This window comes from Calonectris borealis, chromosome 21 (genome assembly GCF_964195595.1).
Source record: "Calonectris borealis chromosome 21, bCalBor7.hap1.2, whole genome shotgun sequence".
Classification (NCBI taxonomy): domain Eukaryota; kingdom Metazoa; phylum Chordata; class Aves; order Procellariiformes; family Procellariidae; genus Calonectris; species Calonectris borealis.
This window is the reverse complement of record NC_134332.1, coordinates 10302255-10325969: the sequence shown is the minus strand read 5'-3', so window position 1 is coordinate 10325969 and position 23715 is coordinate 10302255. Positions and strand designations below refer to the sequence as shown.

The following is a 23715-nucleotide window of genomic DNA, read 5'->3' as shown; positions in this document are numbered from 1 at the left end:
GACCAAAACTTCCCGGCCTGGAGTCTCTGTCCAAGTGGAGTGGTTAAAGCAAGCCTTCTTACTGCTGTCCTCAGTAAAAAGGAAGTGTTTTGGATAAAAAATGACTGTAACTTTCTGTACTGTTCAACTCCACGTTCTTCACGAATGCTGACATGTAATTTAATCATTATTTAAAAAGTATTTTACAAGGATGCATTCTAAAACAAGGAAGCAGATATTATAGATCATTGTATGTAATTTATTTGAAAAGAACATAATCCTCAAACCTTCTATCAACTGTATTAACTCTGAGTCTTTATTTTTCCTGAGGTTTGTGGTAAAAAAATAAATCCAAGAGCAATGCTCATGTGACCAGAAAATTGGGATGCCGTTCTTTCTTGACAGAGACTTCAGAAAGAGACACGTAGAAAAGGCTTTTCAAGAGCAGGCTGTATTGACCTAGCAGAAATCCACAAAGAAGGGTGGGACGATAGGCAGTATTCCATCTCTAGCAATTTGGTATTGTTACCAATTTAGTGGGTTTTAATTACTGTTGTTAGGTTCTGTCCAGATGTTCAGAATGAATAGGCTGAAGTCAGCCTTTTCTCAATAACTGTTGTTGAAAAACTGCTGCAGGCTTTCAAGCACTCACAAGAATAAAAGAATCAAAGGAGAAATACAGATGCCTAGATGCCATTACCCAATCTTCTGTCTTGCTCACATCTTTTGTATACTTTAAACTTTATAGGAATATTTGATAAAAGCATACAAAACAATTCAAAACCAGAACCTTTAAAGCAAATCTGTATTGCCTTTTACCTCATCTGACGAATGAAGACAGTTTTATATGAAATATGTTTGGGAGTTTCAGATTAAAAAGACCAATCTTACTAATTTTCTTTGTTGCAGATAAGAAATAACTGTAATTATATTCCAAAACTGCTTTTCATTTCTGTTCAGAATTAAAAGATGTTCTCCACAACCCAGACTTCAGATTAAAGAGATATTGAGAATTGTTGAGTAATCCTGAAGACGTGTCTGTGGCCACTGGAGGGGCCTGTTAGTGTCACTGAAGAGGTACAATGTTCTGCTTCTCTATTAGGGAAGCAGTTCTGAAGGAGGTGACGGGGTTACCAAACCCTGTAGGGAAGCCAGCCGCTCTGCGTGTGCCTGCAGAGTGAAAGGGCCAGGACTGCTTGAATTTTCACTGGAAAAGAAGATGCCACTCAAACCAGCTACTTACGCCCTTTGCAGACTGTGCCGTCCTTTCCAGGGCATGACAGATAACGCTGATGATTACCTGTCATTAATTCCATCTTGTAAAAACAGGAAAGCTAACACCGTTTGACTAACTTTACCAAGACTGAACATAAAGAGAAAAGTAGTCGTTGGATTTTTGTGTGGTATTTTAACAATTTTGAATTTGAAAATCTGTTAAGCAAATGTTATAGTGTCCTTGCTATTAGAATAATACTTGGGGAAATTACAAGTGCTTAAAGGAACCAAATTTTTTTAAAGACAGTAAACCAAACTGTAACTGGGTCAAAATAGTCACATCATTTTCCGTTTAAAGACTCCCTCTTGTGGAAATCATTCTTACTGACTTGTTTTGACCTATTTTTCTAGTAAAAGTCACTCCATATAAGGTATTGCAAAAGTTGAAAATGGTTCTGTTGCATGATGTTATCTATTTAAAAGTTAGGACCCTGACAATAACTGACAGTAGTCGTACAACTGTAGTAGATTGCTAGCAGATTTTATATCTTTCTACTGAGTCCTTATTATTACTTTTTATTACTCAGAGATTGATTTATTTATGTATTATGTAGATGTAAAAAAAAAAAAAAATCTGGTTGTTTTTCATCTGTGTTTCTTCTGCCCAGATGACGTGGAGTGCAGCATCCAGTGCCTCCCTGGTAGGGGTTGAGTAATAATTAGGGGGTGGATGATTCATGGAAGGCAGTCACTGCAGAAAGCAGAGGATTCCCTGTACACTGTCTTGCTAAGAAAATGGAATGAGTAATGTCATAGTAATGGAGATGTAAAATGCCCGTTCTGGAAAGAGATTCCATAGGAATGTTAATATCAGTGGCATGCTGCCTTATGGGAAGAAGCAGACTGAATCTTGGACACTGATACACCACAGAATTTGATGCTTTCCATAATGTGTGGGACTGAAAAAAAAATCCTTATTGTCCTCTAGCAGTCTGTTAGGAGGGGAAATTACATTATTTAGATTCAATGTCTAATATGTATTTGGGCAGGAAGAACCATTAGCTCTTTTCAATCATGCTTAAGCCCTAATCAACTCTCAATTCTAAAATAAGTAGAATCCCTCCACTTGTTTTAATTGAAGCTCTTTGCTTTTGTGGCACTAAAGCTGACGAAGCATCCTGTTCGTTCTCAAAAGCATAAATCATTCACTGAAAACGCGCTGAGTGGCTGCCCTCTAGCAGCTCTTGTGGTAATTTCTCTTTAAATAGAGATTAACTACCTTTAACAGGTTTGTAGGCCCTAAAGCTTTCCAAAACACCAATCTCAAAGGAGTTTTGGTTAGACACAATGTAAAACTGAAAATCTGAATATTAATCTGGAATACCAGGAGCCTTAATTTTGAATGTCTGAACTCATTAACTGTTTCTATAATTTTTGCGTTCATGTAATGAAAGTTTTTATGTTGAGCTGAGAATCTGGGTAAATTTATTGAATTGAAGATACATAGAGTCCTTCATAATGTTACTTTTATTACATTTCTTCATCTCCTGAACCATTGAATGTTTTTTTAATCCCATGAGCTGTGAGATTTGTGCAGCATCTCGCATTTTTACGTCTTTAGTATTGTCTGCCACAAGTGTTTAAAAAGCCTATTTAAAAAAATCAAAGCCAAAATTAACAAACTGGTTAGAGCATTTCACAGGACATTGTAAAAGAAACGAGATATAATATTAATTTTACTGGAAACTGGAAACAGAAACAGAGCTCTCTACAGTTCCTTAGAGATTCTGGATATTGGACTATGCTGGAGCATAAACGTCCTGTGTACCTGTACTCGCCAGGCTACTCCCGTTGTATCTTCCCCAGAAGAAATAACGGTGCCTCAGTAACGATGAGAGAGATTTTGTTGTTAAACGATACTGGCGTTGTGGGGATTCTGAAGCAGGACAGAACGTCCTGCACATGGACGCAATCCTTCTAGATAGCCTGTGAAATCTCTTGGAGTCTTTGTCTTTATACTTTATTAATAATGTTCTTGGTTCTAGAGATTATCTAAAAATAGAAATTGGAAGGTAATTGTAACAATGCAGAGGCAGCTACAGCGGTGACTTCTGAAGCAGGAACATCGAGGGCCAAGGGGCAGTACGATTTTCTGGCGGGCTGGGGGTTCCTGGCGGATCACTTCGCGTTTCCACCGTGAAAAGCCGGGTGACTTCCCTCAGTGCTAACGCGTCCCCCAGCCCCGGCCTCGGCGGGGAAGCGCCCAGCGCCGCGGGCCGCGCCGCCTCCCCGGGGCCGTCCTGAGGCGCGAGCACCCGCGGGGGAGGCACCGCCTGAGGGGGCGCGCGCGCCCGCCCCGCCCCGCCCCGCCCCGCCCGCCGCTTTCGCGCCCGCCCCTCGGCGCGCGCTCAGGCACGGGGAGTGCGGGCGCGCGGCCGCCTCGCGCCCTTCCCCGCCCCGCCCGGCCCCGCCCCGCCCCGCACGCCGGCAGGGAGGCGGGGCGGCTCCGGCGCGCGGCCTCCACGATTGGTTCCGGCGCGGCCTCTCGCGCCCACCTTTGTGCAGCCCCGGCGCCCGTCGAGAGTGGGAGGGGAAACCCCGTGCGAGGGGCGCCGCCATCTTGGATAAGGGGGGTGATGGGGGCGCAGTGGAGCCAGCGGAGCCGAGCCTGAGGGAGCCCCGGAGAGAGGCGGAGACCCGGCCCGGCCGTTGCCCAGCCTGAGGCAGAACGCTACAGTGCCCGCAGGGGGGACCGGGCTGCCGCCGACAGAGCCACGCTGCACAGCCACCAGCTCCCCGAGCCCAGGTACGGAGGAGCCGGGGAGGGGCGTCCCTCCGCCCGGCCGGGCCTAGAGCACTAGGCCCCGCGCCGGTGCCCAGCCACCGGTGGGCTCCACTGGGGCGGGCGGGCGGGCGGCCTTCTCGTCGGCAGGCCGGGCCGGACTCCGGCCGCCACCCGGCCGGGGTGGCGACACTTCCTCTTGCTGCTGCCCGGAGCCGGGGCCTAGTCGGGGCCGCACTCCCCGTCAGTGTGCCGCTGCCCACCTCAGGGCGGTGCGGGCTGGTCCCCGGCCTCAGTGGCTCTGGCCGCCCTCGCTCCCGACGGCGGGCAGAAGGAGGAGGGGGCCGCTAGTCTGTCTGGGGCCGAGGAGGGTGAGACTGGCTGGGCAGGAGCTAGGCCGCTGCTGCACTGTTTGTCACCACCGCCTCCCATTCCTGCTCTGCACTGCACTCTCCTGTGTAACACGCCATCATCAAGTACTCGTGCACATTCGGTATATATATATGTGCCATTTACTAATTGTTGTAGTTGCACGTAGGGTGTTTACTTCATGTATATATTATACTGGGTATGTGGCCGTTGTGGGGTGTTATCTGTACTTTTGATTCTTACGGTGACCCGCGCTGTCATGAAGTTCAACAGAAAAATAACTTCCATGAGGGCTGAGGGGAATGCCACTTTCTAGTCGAGGAAGTGACAGAAGTATTCTAGACTTGTTCTCTGTTTTCTTTTGTCAATGCTTATTTTGGGCTAAACAGAAGAATGAAGTTCTGTTCTTTCACCTAGTTGTCTGTTGCCTGTTTGCAGTGCACTCTTAAGGTTTCTATAACATCTGTGGATAGCTTTGTCTTGAATTAAAATTGTACTGAATTATTCTTGCAGTAAAGCCAGGAAAAGGTGTTTGTCTGCATTGGGGTCTCTGTGGCAATGGCTCTATTGCTCTGGAGGGTACTTGATGTGGACTTTGCTTTCTAGGCCTCTGAAACAGGTGGTTCTATGTTGTATGACATTTTTTCACAGAGGTAAAAGTACCCCTTTGTGAAAAAGACTTACTCAGGTTGTCTATATCCCAAATAATTTCAAACCCCAAGTCAGAAGTCTGACTTTTCCAGTAGCCAGATGTTATCATATGGAATGCATTGTTTTGGGGATTGATTTCTATCATGGTTTGGATTGAGGGCCTCTTGTGCTTGGGCATTGCTCAGGAATGGGAAGAAGATCTCAACCCTGGGGGACTTAATAACTACATATCACATAGTTTAATATGGATTAAAAAGGAATTTGCTAGCTTCCTGTAGGGATTTGAAAATGTCATAAATCTGAGTGGAAGGAAGAAGCTCCTATTTTCCTTTTCCATTTTATGAATAACAAAAAAAAAAGCAAGCTACTGTGAAGGACAGCAGTTTGAAACAAACCTGTTTTACTGGAGTTACTAGGATTTAAAATGTAAATAGATCTCTTAAAATTACTTGCTTACTCCTGTGCATCTAATGGAACCTGCGTATGATTGTTTCTCATTTTGCTGTATCTGTCTGCAACAAAGGAGGTAAACCTTACTTAATTTTGTTCTAAAATGTATTTGTGTTTTCCAAGGCAATGACTCCAGACAGTTGCATGTTGTTCTGATTTGTTAGACTGACAACAAAAAAAACCTCTTCTGGTTTCTGTATATACTGTCCCTAAACTTGCCTGATATCTCTGGAACTTGATTCTCCTGCTATGAACGCAGACATGTGCTACAGGTTAGACTCTTTTGTAGGAAGAGGAAAATAGGATAAATGAGGATATACAAATGGATAAAGAACTATGGCTGAGAGAATGGATATCGGAGAAAGTGCTCTTACTGATGAGGACAGGTATGCAATATTTAATGGGGCTATGGTGCTAGGGTGTGGTTAGTAAGAAATGAGGTGCATATAAATGCAGGAAGTTTAGGAAACAAAATGGAGGAACTTGATGGAGCAGGATGTGAAACCATTAAAAGGATAACCAACACAACGTGTGTATGACTGGATAGCTGTTGAGAAAAATCAAACAGTGAAGATAGTATGACAGCCTTGATTTAAAAATAAATAAAGTCAAAGTTCTCATATAGGAGGAGAAGTGAAGGCTTGTGAAGTCTTTAGAAATACTTATTAGGCCTCAGGTTGAGTTAAGGTGTTTTACATGATTAAAGAATATAGCAAATGCATTTGTTCAAGAACAGCTTGAAACGGGGCTCTGCATAGCTGCAAGCTTGTTAGTCTGAGCCCAGTAGCCTGCAGGCCTCGTGCGCTTTCACATAAAGAATAACTGGACATGGAAATAACAAGGAAATGCAAAGTGATCTTAAACAGCAGATCATAAGAAGCTTGCTGGGTTGCTGTCCGATCAAAGATCAGTTCAACCAAATTTACTGTCTTGTGCTAATCTGATGCTTTAATGAAATCCAAATGGAGAAAGCTAGAGAGGATGACTCTAGAAGAGCTGAAAAATGAGTGAGGAACTGGCCGGCAACAAGTAATGTTGCAGATGTGAAAGAGAAAGTACTGGGCTGCTAGCAGGCTGCTAATGAGATTCCTTGGGGATCAGGCTCAGAAGAGGGCTTTTTAAAGACAAGCATGCAAAAATAAATAAACAAACAGACCAGGGAGGCTATCGGGCCATCATCTTAAAGGGGGCAGAGATGTTTATATGTTTAGGAGGACCTAAATGTCCTTGGTGTGTGGAAGTCATAGAACCACAATGAAATTTAATTGTAATAGACCTCATAGCTTGCTATGGACAACAGACTTATGGGAATTCACTACTTGAGTGTATTAATTAGTAACAAAACTGTTATTACCTTCCAGTATGGTGTGATTTTACAGAAGACCACAATTGAAGCAATCGCAGACTGTATTTCTAGCAGCCTTCTAAAGTAAGGTACCAGTTAGACTGCATTGTTTTGTGTGCTTGACAAAAGTCTTCATCAGGGGAATAGTGCAATTATGAATTGAAACAATTTTACCTCTCCCCAGTTCTTCCCTCCCTTCTTCTCAGTGTTCACTGTTAATTAACACCTAAGTAAATATGCAGGGAGGAGAAGGAAGATTGTGCCCTGGGAAAGAGGATAACTACTTATTCATTTTGTGTAGAGATTTAGAAGCTGTTCTAAATAATAGTTATTATTGGTTGCATACAGTTCTCCTTGTGTGCAACTAATATTTTTTTTCCAAATGAAAAAACTAACTCTTTAAAAGTTGTTTCAATTTATGAAAGGAATGATATGATGGCATTACCTTTTATAGAAGGGAACTGGACTTCAACTGTGAGATCCTTTCCTGTTGCATATCCTTGAGGAATGACCGAAAGAACACCTGGCTGGCCAGATGAAATACAAAATGCCTCTTGCTTCAGACTAAGTAAAGAGTGGTCCTCTGGCTGCAGAGTGGTATGTTTTTAAGGGGAACCTGTAATAATTGGACAGTCCTGAGTTGAAGCTGATAGCTGTTTTCAGAGGTATCATCTCTGCGTGGATTAGCCAGCTGATGGTGTTAACCACATGCAGGATCTAATAAAACCTGTGCATACAGGTTCTGGTCTCTTCTAGTAACATACCTGCTTCTTGCTGAGCATAAAGCTATGAAATCTCTCTATGCAAATGATATCCAGTGAAGAGTTAAAATTGACTGTGTCCTTGAGTTGAGCTAGAAGGAACTACATGAGTCTCACGAAAGCTGGTATGGATATGATATTTACAGTTATGTTACTCTGATAAAGAATGTTACGGCAGTGCGCCTAGAAGAACCTTATCTCAGTTTGTACAGATGTATGCTGATACCTGAAATAAGGCTTCAATGAGATGTTAAAATACCTATGTAGTGCTTGTTGATTAGAAGAGGAAATGTAGGTGTCACTAGTATCTCGTTGAGGTCATCTTTAACTTTTTATAAATTAAAAAAAAGCCTCCAAGGGAGAAGTTTGATATATGGAAAATGGATTATGGTGACACTGTTCACTGTAAAATTTCTAGTCCGAACTGTAATACAGAAATTAATTGTACAGGCTTTGAAACTAGCAGCAATCTGTGTATAGTGAAGCATGATCCTCTGGCTATTTGCCATCCTGAAATAATGCTCTAAACTCCCCTCTAAACTGAGGAAGTGTTACCTCTGAAAAAGGAGCTAAAACTTGTTCTAAGTTGGCACACTTTCACGGAAGAAAGACGGCAGGTAGACCAAGCTTCCAGGCTAAACTTCTTCTACTGTCTGTTAACAGTAAATTCATGGTTGGTTCACTTTGATGTCATATTTTATAATGTCAGCAGTGGCTGAAGGTAAGTTGCATATACTTATGTATAACTTTCTCAGTCCTGCAGTTCTTGCCCTCCTGCTCTCCCAAGAGGAAAACCCCCATATTGGGATTATTAAGATTCACGTGTCTGAAGCAGAGGGCTGTGAAGTTGAGATAGAACTCCAGTTTCTACAGATGGCTGATGCTATCAACATATATTAACCCCTTGCATTAAAATGTAGCTAATATTTTTTTGTATTTACTGAATCCTATTGTGCACTATTCTTGTCTAGACTTCCTTCTTGCATCTGCAGTAAATGCTGAGATTGTAAGTTTTCTAAGGCCGGATTTTCGCCATGGCTTCTGTGTTTAGTTTGTTGCATTTATTTTTCCCCTTCAGCACAGAGTCCTTCTGGAATATCAGTTTTATTCCAAGAGTACAGTTTGGATTCCTGCTTATCCTTATTGGAATTTGAGTGTTTAAAAGTTTATTTGTTTTGTTTTCTTCTTTTTTTTTTTTTTTAAAGAAGTCATCTGTTCTCCAGAAAAGATTTCTGACCTTTAGTAATAATTTGAAGTATTTCAGAATCTTTTCTGTAACATGACCCTTGGAATAAATGTCATACCAAAGTGTTGCTTTTTTTTCAGTTTAACTCCAGAAATTGTGTTTAAACTTAATATCTGTGTTTCTGCAAGCTTTCAGTATGTATGTCTGTTGGACACAATAACTTCTCCAGCAACTCTCTGGGACTTGAGAGAAGGTCTAGCTGCATCATATGAGTGAATTTATGTATTGGTATTGCTATTAATAATCCATTTATTTAAGCTGTGGAGAGAGCATGCTAGGTCTGGCTGTACACAGAGGGGTGTGGTATCTCTCACCTAATGGGGCGGGGGGGGCTAATGTCACTGTGAGAATGAGGGTGATGTTTTAACAATGAGACGTGGCCTGAAGTTAGTCCTCCCTTCCCACCCATTTCTTAGCAGACTTTGTTGCCAAGCACAGAATTTGGTTTTCTCATTCTCACTTTGAAGTGGGAACTGATTTTGATGCATATGTTGCAAAGCAGTGACAGTTTCTTTTATATTGAAATAGCATAGTTAAACTTCTTTACTTAAAGAATATAATGAAAATTGACATATCTTAGCAAGCAAAACCAGTCTGTCAAATAAAGAGATGTATATTTTGCAGTAAAGATTCTAGTTAAGAGACTCATTTCAAATGCAGTTTGTGATATAGCCTGCACAGAGTTCCCAGTTTGTCCATTCTTTAAAAAAAAAAAAGCTTTCCTCACATTCCAGTGATGCTGCTTACAAGCTTGGATAGTAAGACATGTTCCCCTCACTTGTTATATACAGGAATATTGTCAAGTCATGTGCTCAGAAACATGAAACTTCTTTGAGTATTTCTGAGTGCTTGGCATTCCTTAGCCAACTAGTATTGTGAAGAGAGGGTCACCTAGGTTTCTGCAGGACAGCCACACGAGTGGTTCCCTGTCTGGGAGTTTACAATGCTGAATTTTTTTTTTAAAAACAGTGTAAGTTACTAGATACTACTATCCTCGGAACGCACCAGAGATCTTTCAAACTAAATGCATATTAGTGCTCTGTGTCTTCTGCTTTCTTTCCTCTATTGTGGCTGTGGCACCCACCTGTTTTCTGTGTAAAATAGTACAGTTCATGCTGTCCTCCTGAAGTACTTGCACATATAAATTGGCCTTTTCAAGCTTTTTTTTTTTTACTTCCGCTTACATACCTTGTAATCCTCTAGTTTAACCTTGTCTGCTATCAAACTGAGTTGAGCCATGAATATAGTCCTCCTAGCTTTACTTAGAAAGCAAGTGGCAAGTTAAGTAACAAATGGATTGGATTAGAAGATGCTCAGTTTGAATGTTATGGTTATTGGGACGTGCTGGAGAAGAGGAAGAACATAATGTATTCAAAAAATTGGATGTTTCCACAATGACACATTAATTTTGAACTCTGTATGGAACAGTTACATGTCTTTATTTGCTGGTGTTGAAAATAAGTGCACGTATTGAAGCTGATACTATAACTCTAGAATCTTCCACTTCCAGGAAATAAGGCAGTAAAGCTGCTGGCTTCTTTGGTAAAGGGCAGTGCATTTTTCAGTCATGGATATGAATTCTTACCCAGTACAGCAATAAGAAGTAGTCTGTCCACTGAGCGGTTATCTGAGGAGAACAAAGGTGGTGTGGGATGGCTGCATGAGATTTCCTTTTAGTATGGCAGAAGAGTTTCCTCTAAAATTTTCTTGATTGAAATGACTGTTCTTGTAACCTGTACAGCACTTCATGTGGAATTCTGTCTTGCCAACACATAGAAGAATTACTGTCCAAAATTGTCTTTTGTTTACTATTTTGGATTAAACTTGGTTTAATAGAACAGTGTGTGTGTATAGGAGTTAGCGTAGATGCTTTGCATACTACTTGGGATAGAAGGACTTGAGACATTCCATATTGCGAGCCAAGCATGAAGGAAAGGCAAGGTGCAGATCAGCAACTGGCACACAGTAAACCCTTTTTAGCTGCCTGTTAAAGTTGTTCCCCCTCCAAGGTCTAGATAAGAGCGTTTGCTTTAAACCTCTGCTGTGTGAAGCGGTGGCTGTTGGCTGTGTACTGAATGAGATTTGTTGTCAGTCACCTTCTTTCTTATGACTACAGTTCACTGTTATGGATTAATCGTGGTTGAGCAATACTTCAGAGCAATACTTTGCTTCTGAAAAAGTTACAGGCTTGTAAGCTTTCCTGCATGTTTTTTTCTTTACAGTACTGGTTTCATTTGTCATGCGAATGACACATGACTGAGTGAAAATCTTTCTAGGCTAAAGCAATGTTCTTTATAAAAAGTACCATGTTTTTCTAATGGCTGGCTATCTGCCATGCAAGAGCAGAAAAGGAAATGGTGAATTCCTAGTAGAAATTTTCCACTTGCTTAATTGATCACACTGTATCTAGTTCAACTTAAAAACCTCGGACAAAAGCAGGCATTTTGCATCCTTTGTTAACTGGCAATAGCTGGGCTGTACAGACTCGTAATCCTGGTTAACTGATGTATTAGTTGGTAAGTCAGCTACTACCCCTTGCAGGTTTACACAGCTGAAGCCAGTTCTAATTCCTCCTACATCTAGGAAAGCATAGGAAAACTCTGGAATATTGGAAGTACTTATCCCAATCCAATTTTGACTATCACTTTAATCTGCTATAGAGCATAGATTAGTGAGTAAATCTTACCAAATCAGTGAGGTGTCTTTAAGGGGGGGGGAGGTGGGGAAGAGAGAGAAACTGCTAAACCTTGCTGTAATGCTGCTATGCTGACAAAGCCACAGAGCTGTTAACTAACTTCCTGAACATCTGATTTGTGGCTTGTACCGCTTTTCTAACATGGACATGTAGCAGTCCAGACCCCAGTTATGGCTACTACAGCATTCTTCTGCTGTCTTTTTAAGTAATTCTTAGCTGTTTGATGCAAGCTGCACTGTTTCCTTTGTTCCTGTTGCAAGTGTCAAAAGTGTGAGGTAATAGTTCCAAATTGCTGGTTTTGTTAAACCTCTTCAGATTTTTCTTTTGGAGGCAGATTTTAATTTCAATTCATATATTGGCTACTTGGCTAGCGAGTGCTGGTCCACTGAGTGACTCTGTACAATGCAGGAAGCTACTGGAGCTTTTCAACAGCTTTAAATCTTTCTGTGTAAAATTGAATGAGTATCAATACTACGCAGAGCATGTTTCTACTTAGAGGCCTTACTGACAGGGGTTCAGAGCAAATGATAAGGGAGTTTTGCTGAATGTCTCTGGCACTAATTCAGTGACTGTGGAGAAATACACAGAAATTTAAACTGTGAATGAGAGGATAGTTGGGGTGGAGAGGAAGGGGAAGGGGGTTTTGTTTGCTTATGTGAACTAAATTGGATGAATTGGGTTGAGTTTGGTGAACAAGTAGCCATTCTGATGTGTTCTATTTTTTGTTTTAGTGCCACAATGGCAACTGCACCTTACAACTATTCCTACATCTTTAAGTACATCATTATTGGTAAGTATCACTGGGCACTTACGTGTTTATGTCAATGTGTATATGCATGACAACCTACCTACAAACCCTGTGGCTCTACTATTGTTGACTTCTGTTGCATGTTGTTGCTATATAGTAGTGATTCTTTCAGTAGTTACTTGTCCAGCCTCAGTCCTTCACAGATCACCACGCTTGCTCTAAAGCTTTAGTAGCTGACAATATAAAGGCAAATGCCTTTGTGTGCTACAGAATTAGAGCGGTGTAATGGGTGGCAGGTGAACTGGGAGTGAGGGCAAGTACCAGTGCCTGTATTGAGTTCACTTTATTGCTGAGTTACTGTTAAAAATGACTGTTCTTTTTGACATACATACTTCAGAATTCTTGAATAGCTTCACTGTTAGGGCCATAATGCTTAGCCCTCCGCATAGCACTAGAAAAAAAGGGATTCTGAAAACAGGTGCATGTGGTCCCTTTCTCCCTAAATCAAGTTTATGTTTAGAAAAATTGCTAAATCCATTGGAAATGGGGAAAAAACTGTAATGGGAATCAACAGAACTGGGATGTTGTGTTGATTCAGGTTTACTATAGCATTTTGACTGTCTCTGCATCGTTAGTCTCAAAGATTTTAGAATCTTTGAAGACACAAGTACTAATTGGAATCCATTCCTTTAGACAGGCTTATCTGTCAGGCTATATTTTTTTGTGTTTAAATGTTGCTTTTGGCTGCAGCTTCCTTGGCTGTTTAGAGTCAGGGGCTCGATTGCATTTATTACTATCCTGGAAGAACTGGTCTTGCTTTTAATTGTTTAGTCATTAATGATCTTGTGTAGGTGTAAGTGATCTGCAGTCTTATTGTGGTGGTTTGTAAGTCAAGCTGCTGTGACAGCCTCAGCCTGTGGAAAAGTTGGTTACTAAAAGATCTTGCCATTTCTCACTATTGGCATTGTGTAAGTGGATCAGTGGAAGTGAAGCAATTTCTTGGTGTGTTTGGGTTGGTTGTCAGTGTTTTTGATGTCCTTACCAGTAATTGCAGGTAAGACAGGAACAGGGCAAACACTCAAAAGGTATATCTTACATTTCAGTTTCTTACAGGTCTACTTCTCATAACCTTGTGAAATACAGTTGTAAAATCAGTAATACAGATTAACTTCTCTTTTGAGTTTTCTGCTCCACCCTTGCTTGCAACCCTGCACCTCTTACCAAAACTATAGTGCAAAAGTTGATAAATTTAAGGACCATAGCCAGGTATAGAACATTGCCCACTAGACCTGAGAAAGGAATGGCTGCCTGCCTCTGTACCATTTGTTGTGTGGGATGAAGAAAACGTGCTTGTTGAAACAATGATGTGATGTCAACCTTAACTATTCTTTCTGTAACAGGGGACATGGGTGTAGGAAAGTCCTGTTTGCTTCATCAATTTACAGAAAAGAAGTGTGAGTATTTCAATTCACAATATTTATTCTAACTGGTGTACTTCATCCCTCTTTCCTGCCCTTTTGCTTCCATCATGCATGAGCTTGATGTGGTATCTGTCTTAATCTGTATGGGTTTGCATTGTACTTGATCAGATTTTTGTTTTGACTCCTGCAGATGTAGAAACAAAATGTTGATGTAGTAATGGCAAAACTGCTGCTTCAGTCAGTCCTACCTGTGATGAGGGGGAAGACCGTGTCTGTGTTTACAGCTTTTCTGGGGAATTTTGATATGGAGCAAAGTGAAATTTCGTGTCTGAAACTTGCATGCTTTCAGTATTGGTGTTGCTTGAACACAAGCAGTTGGAGCTTTTTAGTGCTTTTGAATCCTTTTTTTTCATTTTTGAAGTGCTTATTTTTCTTCGACTCCTTGTTTGCGGACTTAAGTAGCACTGTCGTTCTCTGTAGCTGCTGTGACTCGTGACACTTGGACTGCCCTGTGTGATGATGTTTAAGGCTTACTGCAGTCTGTCTCAGCTGTAATGTTTTTTCATGTAAGCTATCGTGACTAAGTAAGAATTAGCTTCAATTCTTCTTAATAATGTGTGTTGCATTGAAGTTTGCAGCGGCTATTAGCTCTTACGACTTTCCATGAGGCTCACACTCAATGGATAAGTCCGTAGGTATTTATTAGTACGAAGTTAGTCTTTACTGTGTGCTGCTCAAGATGTGGCAATAAGTGGGTAGGAGCTATGGTTTAAAATATTCCTGTGTTCTAGTAGAAATAGGATTTTTTTAACTGTTGCTTTTAATTAAAATCCAGTATCAGCCAATTGTTTAAATGCTACTTTGCATACAGTAAAAGTCTTGATGGGGCTGTCTTGTTCTTAGTTTGTCAGCGTTAAGCCGAAGCAGTACAACTGAACAAACTAGCATACCAAACACCTCTGCTACAAGACTGTCACTAACTGTAGATAGCTTGAATAGGTACTCATCCTTTCTGTATTTTCTTGATTGTTTTTAAAGATGAACTTATTAAGATAAGTTTATTATAACTAGAAAGATGCCTTTTTGGTTTTGATTTGCTGTGTTGATAGCTATTTATGAAACTGGCTTTTTCCTGTGGACAATCATGCTATTACCCTGTCTGAAACAACTTGGATATTTGTTTTTGAAGCTGTTTTACAGACTTTTAGCTGTATCTTGGTAATTCCCTAAAAGTTACCTTTCCTACTGCATTAAAATAGTTAACCGTTTCTACAAGGATAGACTGAGAATCAACTGACTTGATACCTTCTGACATATATGGCCAAACAGCATCAGTATACATGCGTCAGAGAAGGCAAGGAATTTTTATAACTGTTTTTAAAACTAACAGCAGTTCAGGAAATACTTCATTTTATATCTGGTTAAGTGATACAGTTCAGGTACTGTAGCTGTAAAGATGCTTTCTTAGAGACAGAAAAATCTAGTGAAGATAACTAAAAACTGGTGGTAGTAATATCTTGTAGTAAGAAGACCTTGTGCTAGAAAGATCTGATCTTTGCTCTTATTTTTCATGACAGTTATGGCAGACTGTCCCCACACAATTGGTGTTGAATTTGGCACAAGAATAATTGAAGTTAGTGGCCAAAAAATTAAGCTACAGATTTGGGATACAGCAGGACAAGAGAGATTCAGGGCTGTCACACGAAGCTACTACAGAGGAGCAGCAGGAGCTCTCATGGTCTACGACATTACCAGGTAAGGTGCTGTTGACTGGAGCATCTTGTGTCGTAGCTCGTGTGTGCTTGACAAGCTGTTTGGATACCACAGCCTTGTATGTACTGTCTTGTCTGTCCCCTTGACTTGGATGTAAAGACTCTGCCTCTGTCTGGATGGATTTGTATCCTGTTGTGTGAAGCTTACCACACTTCTTTGCCTAATACTTTAAGTATTTGAAGAGCTGAAAATGAAACATAGGGAATTATGTGAGCTGCTTTTCTTGGAAAACTTCACTGCTGACAGACCCGAGGATCTTGCCATTTCAGGCCTTGACTGCCTGTGTTGAAGTTGTTTAAAGAACTGGCTTTGTCCTTAAAATCTGCTCTTCAGTACATGGATTTTTCTTTTCCTGGGAGGCAATGGATACTGCTGCTTACCTGGCAGAAATATTCCTAGGATAGGCACGGGACAGAATATTACCTCTGTTGCAGTGCGCTATGTAAACGTGCTTAACAGGCTCTGTATAGATGAGAGAATTGGAGAAGTCTGACTTCTGGGCCTCTTCACGGGCTAGTTGTCCAACAAAATGAGGCTGCATAGAAGCTATCCTGTCTTCCTTCTACAGATGAAAACTGAAGATGCTGCTAAATGAATAATTAATCAGATGTGCAACGCAAAATAATTTTGCTTTCACATGTCTCCCATCTTCCTCTAGGGCTGTTCTTGGTATTCTTTAAGCACCTCTTTTTTTCTGCGTATATAGGTATATCTCCTGTTTGCTTAAATCTTGAGTAAAACATTAATCATCTTATGCACTGTTTGTTACTGAAGTGCTATTCCACTGTACAGTGTTTCATAAGAGTGTTTGACAGGAAATCCTTTAATGTGTCCTATACAAAAGAATACAAATGTTGTCCTTGTGAAGACAGTAAAACTACCACATCCTAGAAGTGTGAATTGGTCCATCTTTCCACCCGTGTTGTATGAGTTGCTCTGTGGGTTTAAAGTTGACTTGTTGAAATCTTGGTCCGAGTCCAAAGAAGATGCTGGCTGCTTTGTCTGTCTTGAGGTTGGGGAGAAGAATAGGGATGACAGATGTTAGTGTGTTTAATGGATGCTGACTATGCTGTTGGCACTTAACATATTTTAAAAAATACTGTAGCTAAAACTATACTCACTTGATTCTTTGCAGAAGAAGTACGTATAATCACTTAAGCAGCTGGCTGACAGATGCAAGGAACCTCACCAATCCAAATACTGTAAGTTGGACTTTATTTAGCTGAAAGCAAGATTGCTTATCTCTAAGCAAGAGGTGGAAGGCTTAGGCCAAAGCGTCTGCAGTGGTAGCAGTATTCTCTTAAATAAGCTGCCTGTGTTTTCTCAATTACTTAGCTCTGAGTTACTGTGATGTCCCCATTTTGCAGTATACCAGCGACTCTCTTCCCTTACTGCAACTGGTGGAAAAGTGTAGGCTCCTGTGCAGGAGAGCAGTGGTTTCTTCTAAAAGTCTTGTCGTGCTACTCACCTTTCAGGGGCCTATTTTCGGCAGTTGGAGACAAAATCGTGATTAACTCTGAACAAACATTAACTTTTGTTACTGCTTCTTCTTGCTTTGTGGTAGTAATGAGGTGAATGCTATCTCATCTTAGATTGGAATATAAGTTGGATCTTCAGCAAAAGCTGACCAGGTCTTCTGGAGGGGGGAAGAAGGTTTGTCTGTGTTGTTTTGACTGTGCCACAAAACTGTTGTCCTTCAGTCTTTTTCTGAATGCCCCTCAAATACTTTAGCACCAAGCTTGTGGGAAGACTCTCTGCTGCGATGAAAGAAAACTTAAAGATTCTGGCTGGATTAGCAGACGATTAAACAAATGCAAGAAGTGGTTCCGAGTAAAACTTTCATGAATAAAGAGTAGGACTACTGCTTTTTAGGCCCTCATCTCACGTGAATAGCCTAAAGCATTTGGAAGTGACAGCTGGAGCTGCTGTTCCTGATGTTACAGAGGGTGCACTGCTAGAGCAGTGTTTTCCTGAAGATGCATGGGTTTTGCAGTTAAACTTTTCTGCATGTTTACTTTTGTGTTTTTCATCTCTTTAATAAAGAGGATGGTAGTGAAAAAGCTAATAAGCTTTTTCCCAGACTAATTTTCTCTCTTTTGAACTAGGTGATAATCCTCATAGGAAATAAAGCAGATCTGGAAGCACAGAGGGATGTTACATATGAAGAAGCCAAACAATTTGCTGAAGAAAATGGTGTGTTTTTTTTTCTCTTGAGCTGTTGCATTTCCTACAAGGTAGCGATGTTAAAGTGAATCCTCAGCATTGATAGCTGCAAGCTTACACTTCCGAAGTAATGTAATTATATGTACAAACTTCTACTGTGCCTCAGATAGTCTGGCTTAACTCTAACTGTGCTTAGTTCTAGAAATCAGCTTGTGTACTGATGCCTTAACTTAGTCATAAAATACTGTTTAGTACTAAAATAGCGTCTTGCATGTAATCGGGAGGTCTTGATGTGACTGTCTTAGGGCTATTTGAAATATATTATGCATTGACTGTTAAACCTCTGTTTCTGAACAGGTTTATTGTTCCTTGAAGCAAGTGCAAAAACGTAAGTTACTTTTGTCTGAGTAATAATTCAGATGTGATCTGTTTAAGAGGAATATATTGGTTATGACTAAGTACAGCCATAGGGTTCAGGTATGGTAGGGTTTTACAAGTGAAAAAAACATTATTTTTGAGTATGTGTAGTGGTTTCAGTCATGTCAGCTTTGACTTGAAGGTGACTTGGAAATTAGACCTCTCGCTACATTTCAGGCAAAGAGTTGTTGAATTCAAGGGAACTGATTTGGTTTTAGGACATCGTTTGAATATAGAATGTGTGCGTGTGGGTAAGAGTGGTTCCCAATTAGACGTTCCTTCCCTCGGATGTTTCGAGCTGTAAGCAAGTTCCGTAGTGAACAGCCAGTCCCTACGGTCACCGGGAGGAATCGCCGCACTGTACTTGTGGTAGGCTGTGTCAGCTGGGGAGCCCGTCAGGTCTCCAGTGACACTGGTAAACGTGCCTCCAACTGGCGCCTGCCTTCCTGGGACTTTCAATGAAAGGGTTTGATTAATAGTAGCTCCCCGGTCTTTAAGCCTCTTCCAGAACTGCTCTGTGCATGTGGCTCAGTGCCTTAGCTTATTTTTGCTACTCAGTGTTTTGGCACGTATTTTTTTATTCCTGGCTAGTCCTAATGGATTCAGTGGCTAGGGAGCGGGTTGCCCTATCAAAGGCTGCCCCAAGGATAGGTTATCAAACCTGTGGTAGGCCTGCTGTAAGTACTGTAAGCTCTTCTTGCACGTAAGAGGACAGGGTAGCAACTGCTTGTACTTGGTGACCTGTCAGATCCCAGCAAGGGTGTCTAGCCAGCTGCCTCCATAACCTGCATTGCTTTGCTGAAGTGTAGCCTAAATAACTCCTGCTGCTCTCTTCGTAGCGGAGAGAACGTTGAGGACGCATTCCTGGAGGCTGCCAAGAAAATCTACCAGAATATCCAAGACGGAAGCCTGGATCTGAATGCTGCAGAGTCAGGCGTACAGCACAAACCGTCAGCTCCGCAGGGGGGGCGGCTAACCAGTGAACCCCAGCCCCAGAGAGAAGGCTGTGGCTGCTAGTGACCTCTGTTTCATGGCTCCATTTCTGACCTTTCACCTCTGTCTGTTGGAAGCGGTGCTTTTGACTGCTTCCCTGTCTTCTGTACATCTTATTGGGTTTAATTAAAACTCTGAGACAAGTTTAACACAGTACTAAACTGCTAAACAACTTTAGATGTAATCAGGTTATCAAAGGCAAGTAGAGTAATAAAACCTCTCCTGCATGGTAAATCTAGAAGTTTTTTTTTCCTTGATTGTCCTTGTGATAGTGTCACCGATACATAATTTAAACTGAGCACTGATGCTGGACTCATGATTTTACACTTTCGCAGGGCTTTGTCTTGTACGGTTTAATTTTATGGTTCTTTGGCCTTTCTTCCCCACCTCTAACTGTTTAGAGCTGTCCATAGTAACGGATAAGTTTTTGCTGTGAAATGATTCCGACGGTAGCGAGGGGCTCTGTAACGATGTGCTTCTGTTGAAAGAATTCCCTGTGGTGTGTGTTGGGGGCAGGGGTGGGCTGGCGCAGGAGCGTACAACTTGCACAGGGAAACAATCCATTCACTCTTGTGCTCATAGCTTTATGTCATTTTTTTTGCCACTTTTATCCTTTACATTTGTTAACAGAACGTAAATATGTATAAAATTTGAAGGAACTGAGCTAACAGTTAAATACATCCTGTGTATATGATTTTAATGAAGAAAATGATTACTGGCATTAGAACAGTATATAAGAAAATACCAGTTTGTACAGTATGACCTATATGTGACCACGTTGCCCCGTTAGCACAGAAGTAGGTGTGACTGCAGTTCACTAACCTAGGCTTAACCCCGTGTGTCGACAGCGGACATCGTGCTGGGGGAGCTCTAATCCTGATGCAGAAACTAACACTAGTGGAATCTGTCTTTCATCTTTGCACTGTGGTATATCTATGCCGTTTTATTAATCCTGTTCTGTGCAATCAGCAGTGTGCTAACCTGCTTTTCTCTTCTGTAAGCGTTTTGCGTTATTGGGCTTCATCGCCTGCCTTGCATCGTATACAAAGGCTGGTTCTCTTGCACATCTTACGCTTTTATACCTTTAACTTTTTGAATGGTCAGAGGCTGAACTGGACAGTCGGAACAAGGCGTGTGCTCTCTAGGGATTTTTAACTACTGTTGTATTTTTTAACAGTCCCGTGTGAGGGTTTCTTGTAAGACTTGGGCTTTTTCATCAAGCTTTCAAGTACACCCTTCATGGGGTGACACAACCTGTAATGCCTGTGTGAAGGGGAGATGTCACATGGTGGCAGTGCACATGTGGATGTTACTGTGGTGTCAGACTGGAGCGTGCGGCTCTACATGCAGTGCTGCTGTTTCACACGAAGCTTCACTTGGAAAACATCACGTACGGTTTAAAAATGGAAGGGGGCAAGTGCTTAACCATGATCAAATGTCCAACATTAGTCTTACTGCAGCGTTTAAAATACAAAGTAGTCTTAAAATCCCTCTCTAGACACTAAAACTATACAATGTTCAGACTTGTAAGTAAACAGTGATACCAGAGTATTGTACAGTCAATGTTAAATAAAAGCCAAAACTGGAATGTGCAGACAATAGGATTTGGGTAACTTGTGCACTGTCCCTTTGTTTTGTCTGGTTAGTCCTTTTTTTAACTAATATTCTTAAGTAGATGGGTATGTTCAAGACCTACAGCTAATGCATCCTGCTTAAACCGAGGTTGCACCACAAAGGGTTTGCCCAGGGACCACGACCCGCTGCTGACGTGAAGTCAATGTTGTAATGACTACAGCTTGTTGAGGTGCAATACCTGTACTCCCAGAGTAAGTTACAGCAGGTCTTATTGTTTCTGTCACAGAAAGGATTTGTTCGGACTGCTGTACTCCTCATTTGATGTAACAATGCTATTAATCTAAATATTTGTAAATAAAGTACCTGTATCTAGATAAACTGCAGTGGCTTGTGTTGTTTGCTCTGGCCCTCTCTGCTTATGGTGTGACTTCTGAGGGGGCTTGTTCCTTGAGCTGCTGCTGCTTTCACCCCACGTTGGAGGCTATTTTCCATCTGCTGCAGCAGCTGGCTCACAAAAGCTGCCAAGCAGGCGCTTCTGCTTGCCTGCAGCCAGGCCCTTGAGAAAAGCGTCTCATTAAGCTGGGGGAAGAGGAATGCGAGCACTACCCAAGATGATGCAAGAATTCCTTGTAGTGATGGTATTTGTGTTTTAACTGCTTGGGTTTAACCTTTACGATGGACTCTAAGCGGTAAAAACTTCACAGGCTTCTCACAAGAGGAGCCTGCCAGTCTCTTCTGGAGCCCAGAACTTGCTCTTCAAGATCTAACAGGCCACTGCTGAGTCCAGAACAAGTGGCCAGAGCTGGGTAGTGGTGTTTATTCCCCGTGAAGTGTGACACCATTGCTAGGTGACGCTTGCTGCATAGAAAAGGTTTATATTAGTAACGTGGATGAAAAAGCAAGATTGAGAATGATTTTGAAGCCTGTCTAGATGGAAAGGGTAGAGGGGGGGTGGGAAGGAGACACTGTGCAAGCTTCCTGCCAGAGGGTGAAGAGATGTTCTTTAGGACTTACGTGCAGTAACAGGGTGCCTTGTTCCTGCTGCCTGAAGGCTGTACAAAGTGGTTTTTCCACTACTAATTAAGAGCAAGTTGCTTGCAACTTTGTTACATAGCCACACGCTTCACAGACAGGAGGGCAGCTGAGCGCCTACAAACAGCAGCAGTAATAGTTACAACTACATAAATACCAGTATTGGACAAGTTTCCCTTTCTGCAAATAAAAGCCAGCAGGGTCAGGGCGTGCTAGTGCTGTCCTAGCCAGGACTGCATTGTCTGGAGAACAACTTTTAAAAAAAAACAACCAACCATAGATAAAAGTAAGCATCAGTCACTGAAGTTTATTTTAAGGAAGTACTCAAAAATAATTGTATTTAAAACATCCATATATTTGAAAACAGGTAAATGGGCAACTCTGTCCTCATCACAAGTTTTCTTTAAAGTGGAAACTGACAAATAGTTACACTTAAATAGAAGTAGTTGTTTTGGACACTTTAATCCACATGTAAAATCATTTTTAAAAAACTTACATACATAAAGCTCAGTTATTTAATCGTACAAAAACTTCACAGTACAGAGCAGCCTGCAGCCAGCTGTTTGTTAGTGGTGGCAAATGCCTTTTTAGAAAAGGCTTGCAAAATCGTGAGGTAGAAGTCATTGGAGGTGGTAACTGATGGCACGCGGATCAGGCCTGGCCTAGAAGAGAGCTGAGGTGAGCGGCTCTGCCCGTGGTCTGACCCGTTCGGCTGTTGCTCAGCACAGGCAGCGTTTACAGCTGTGCGGAGGCTTTGTCTGTCCTGCTGGCTGGCAGCCTCCTAGAAGCAGCTGTAGCTGTGCTTGAAGCTCTTCTGATGTATGGCAGCTCTGGAAGTAATATATTTTTAACTTAAATCATTACAAAAGAACACTTAAGTACCAGGCCGGTATTGTAACTAGCTGTAACTGAACTTTAGATGCTAGGCTATACATTTATTAAAACCAGAAGAGCATTACTGAAAGGTCAAGGATGGCAGTAGTAATCTGGTCAGCCCAGCAGTAATTTCTCAGTGTAACTCTCAGATGAGAGTTTACAAGCAGCTCTCGCCCACAATTTGTTTGAAAACACACACCTAAGAGCCGACCCAGCCCCAAGTGCCAGGATACCAGCCACAGGAATGCTTTCACTGGGAAGGGACAACACTGCCCGAGAACAGTCCTGGGCTACCACCGCCCACAGCCCACAAGCCCCAGCCTTCCAGGCACTCCTGACTCCGCACGGGGTTTGAACCAGGCTGAAGTCATGTCTCACCTCTGGGCTTTACTGAGAAATTCCTCGCGAGCAGGGACGCAGCGTCTGAGACACCACTGAAATACCTGCCGGCCTGCCGGGGAAGTGAGCAAGTCTTGTCAGAGTAGCCTAGAAAAAGCAGTAAAAGTGAGTCTGAGTAATAAATTAATGTCTTCAATTAGCAGAGTCATATTAATCGTTAAAAAAACAAAGAAAAAAATCTGGATTTTAAGGAATAAAAGGTAAGACAAAGTAAAAAAAACCCAAACCAAACAACTTTGAGGAAGACTTACCCTTTTCAAACAAGTTAGCTACTGCCAGAGTAACTAAGTGTACAGTACCATCACCCCACCTTCAGAAAGCCCCTGCAGCGCCTCTATGATGGCGAGCACATGGCTGTAGTAGACTACCAGTAAGTTAAAAATTATTAAAAAAACCAAACCCAGAATTCCTGTACACAGTAGAGCATTACCTGTGTTTTTGTTAAATTCAGAGCATCATGAAGAGATACTAGACTTGAGCTTTGGGCTAGAAACTGTGAATCTGAAGAAGTGCTGCTGACTAGGTCATCCAGTGCATCCACCTGTCGCTTCAAGCTGTGCAGGGTGCCTTCTGTTTGCTGTTTTCCTCTGATTAATACTTCTACTTGCTTGGACATGCACTGCCGGAGCCGAGCCTAAACACATCGTTAGTTCAAGACTGTTTAAAAAGAAAAAGTCTGATGACCTTAAAGTCAAGCCATAAGGGATGTAATTGGTAAAGTCTCGAACCACAAGCAGGTGGCGATGGGTTTGCAAATTATTTTTAAATAGTTCACCTCCCAAGTCAGAAATAAGCTTTGTTTTATGACCTTTATCATGAACTGCT

At 41.7% G+C, this 23715-nt stretch overlaps 2 protein-coding genes across 10 annotated transcripts in view; one reads left to right on the top strand and one right to left on the bottom strand.

Moving 5' to 3' along the window:
- Positions 1-3686: 3686 nt before the first annotated feature.
- RAB14 (RAB14, member RAS oncogene family) lies at positions 3687-20966 on the top strand. 8 transcript variants are annotated; one of them, XM_075170772.1, is made up of 11 exons: positions 3759-4000; positions 5736-5832; positions 6808-6875; positions 7246-7388; positions 12225-12283; positions 13642-13695; positions 15240-15417; positions 16571-16637; positions 17541-17628; positions 17956-17986; positions 18855-20966. In XM_075170772.1, exons 5-11 carry the CDS (start codon positions 12232-12234, stop codon positions 19030-19032), a joined length of 648 nt encoding a protein of 215 aa, XP_075026873.1. In that variant the 5' UTR covers positions 3759-4000; positions 5736-5832; positions 6808-6875; positions 7246-7388; positions 12225-12231; the 3' UTR covers positions 19033-20966. The 8 variants fall into 8 exon arrangements, with proteins under 8 accessions (XP_075026876.1, XP_075026879.1, XP_075026880.1 ...); XM_075170774.1 differs by having other exon boundaries at positions 6808-6880; XM_075170778.1 differs by lacking the exon at positions 13642-13695 and having other exon boundaries at positions 3757-4000.
- A 936-nt stretch (positions 20967-21902) lies between these two features.
- The window catches only part of CNTRL (centriolin), a 37828-nt gene continuing 36015 nt past the window's right edge, over positions 21903-23715 (bottom strand). For both annotated transcript variants that reach the window (XM_075170770.1, XM_075170771.1), the window contains 3 exons: positions 23321-23524; positions 22870-22977; positions 21903-22445 (listed from right to left, as the gene is read on the bottom strand). In XM_075170770.1, coding sequence (XP_075026871.1) covers positions 22879-22977; positions 23321-23524 — 303 coding nt within the window. In that variant the 3' untranslated portion in view covers positions 21903-22445; positions 22870-22878. The remainder of the gene's footprint in view (positions 22446-22869; positions 22978-23320; positions 23525-23715) is intronic.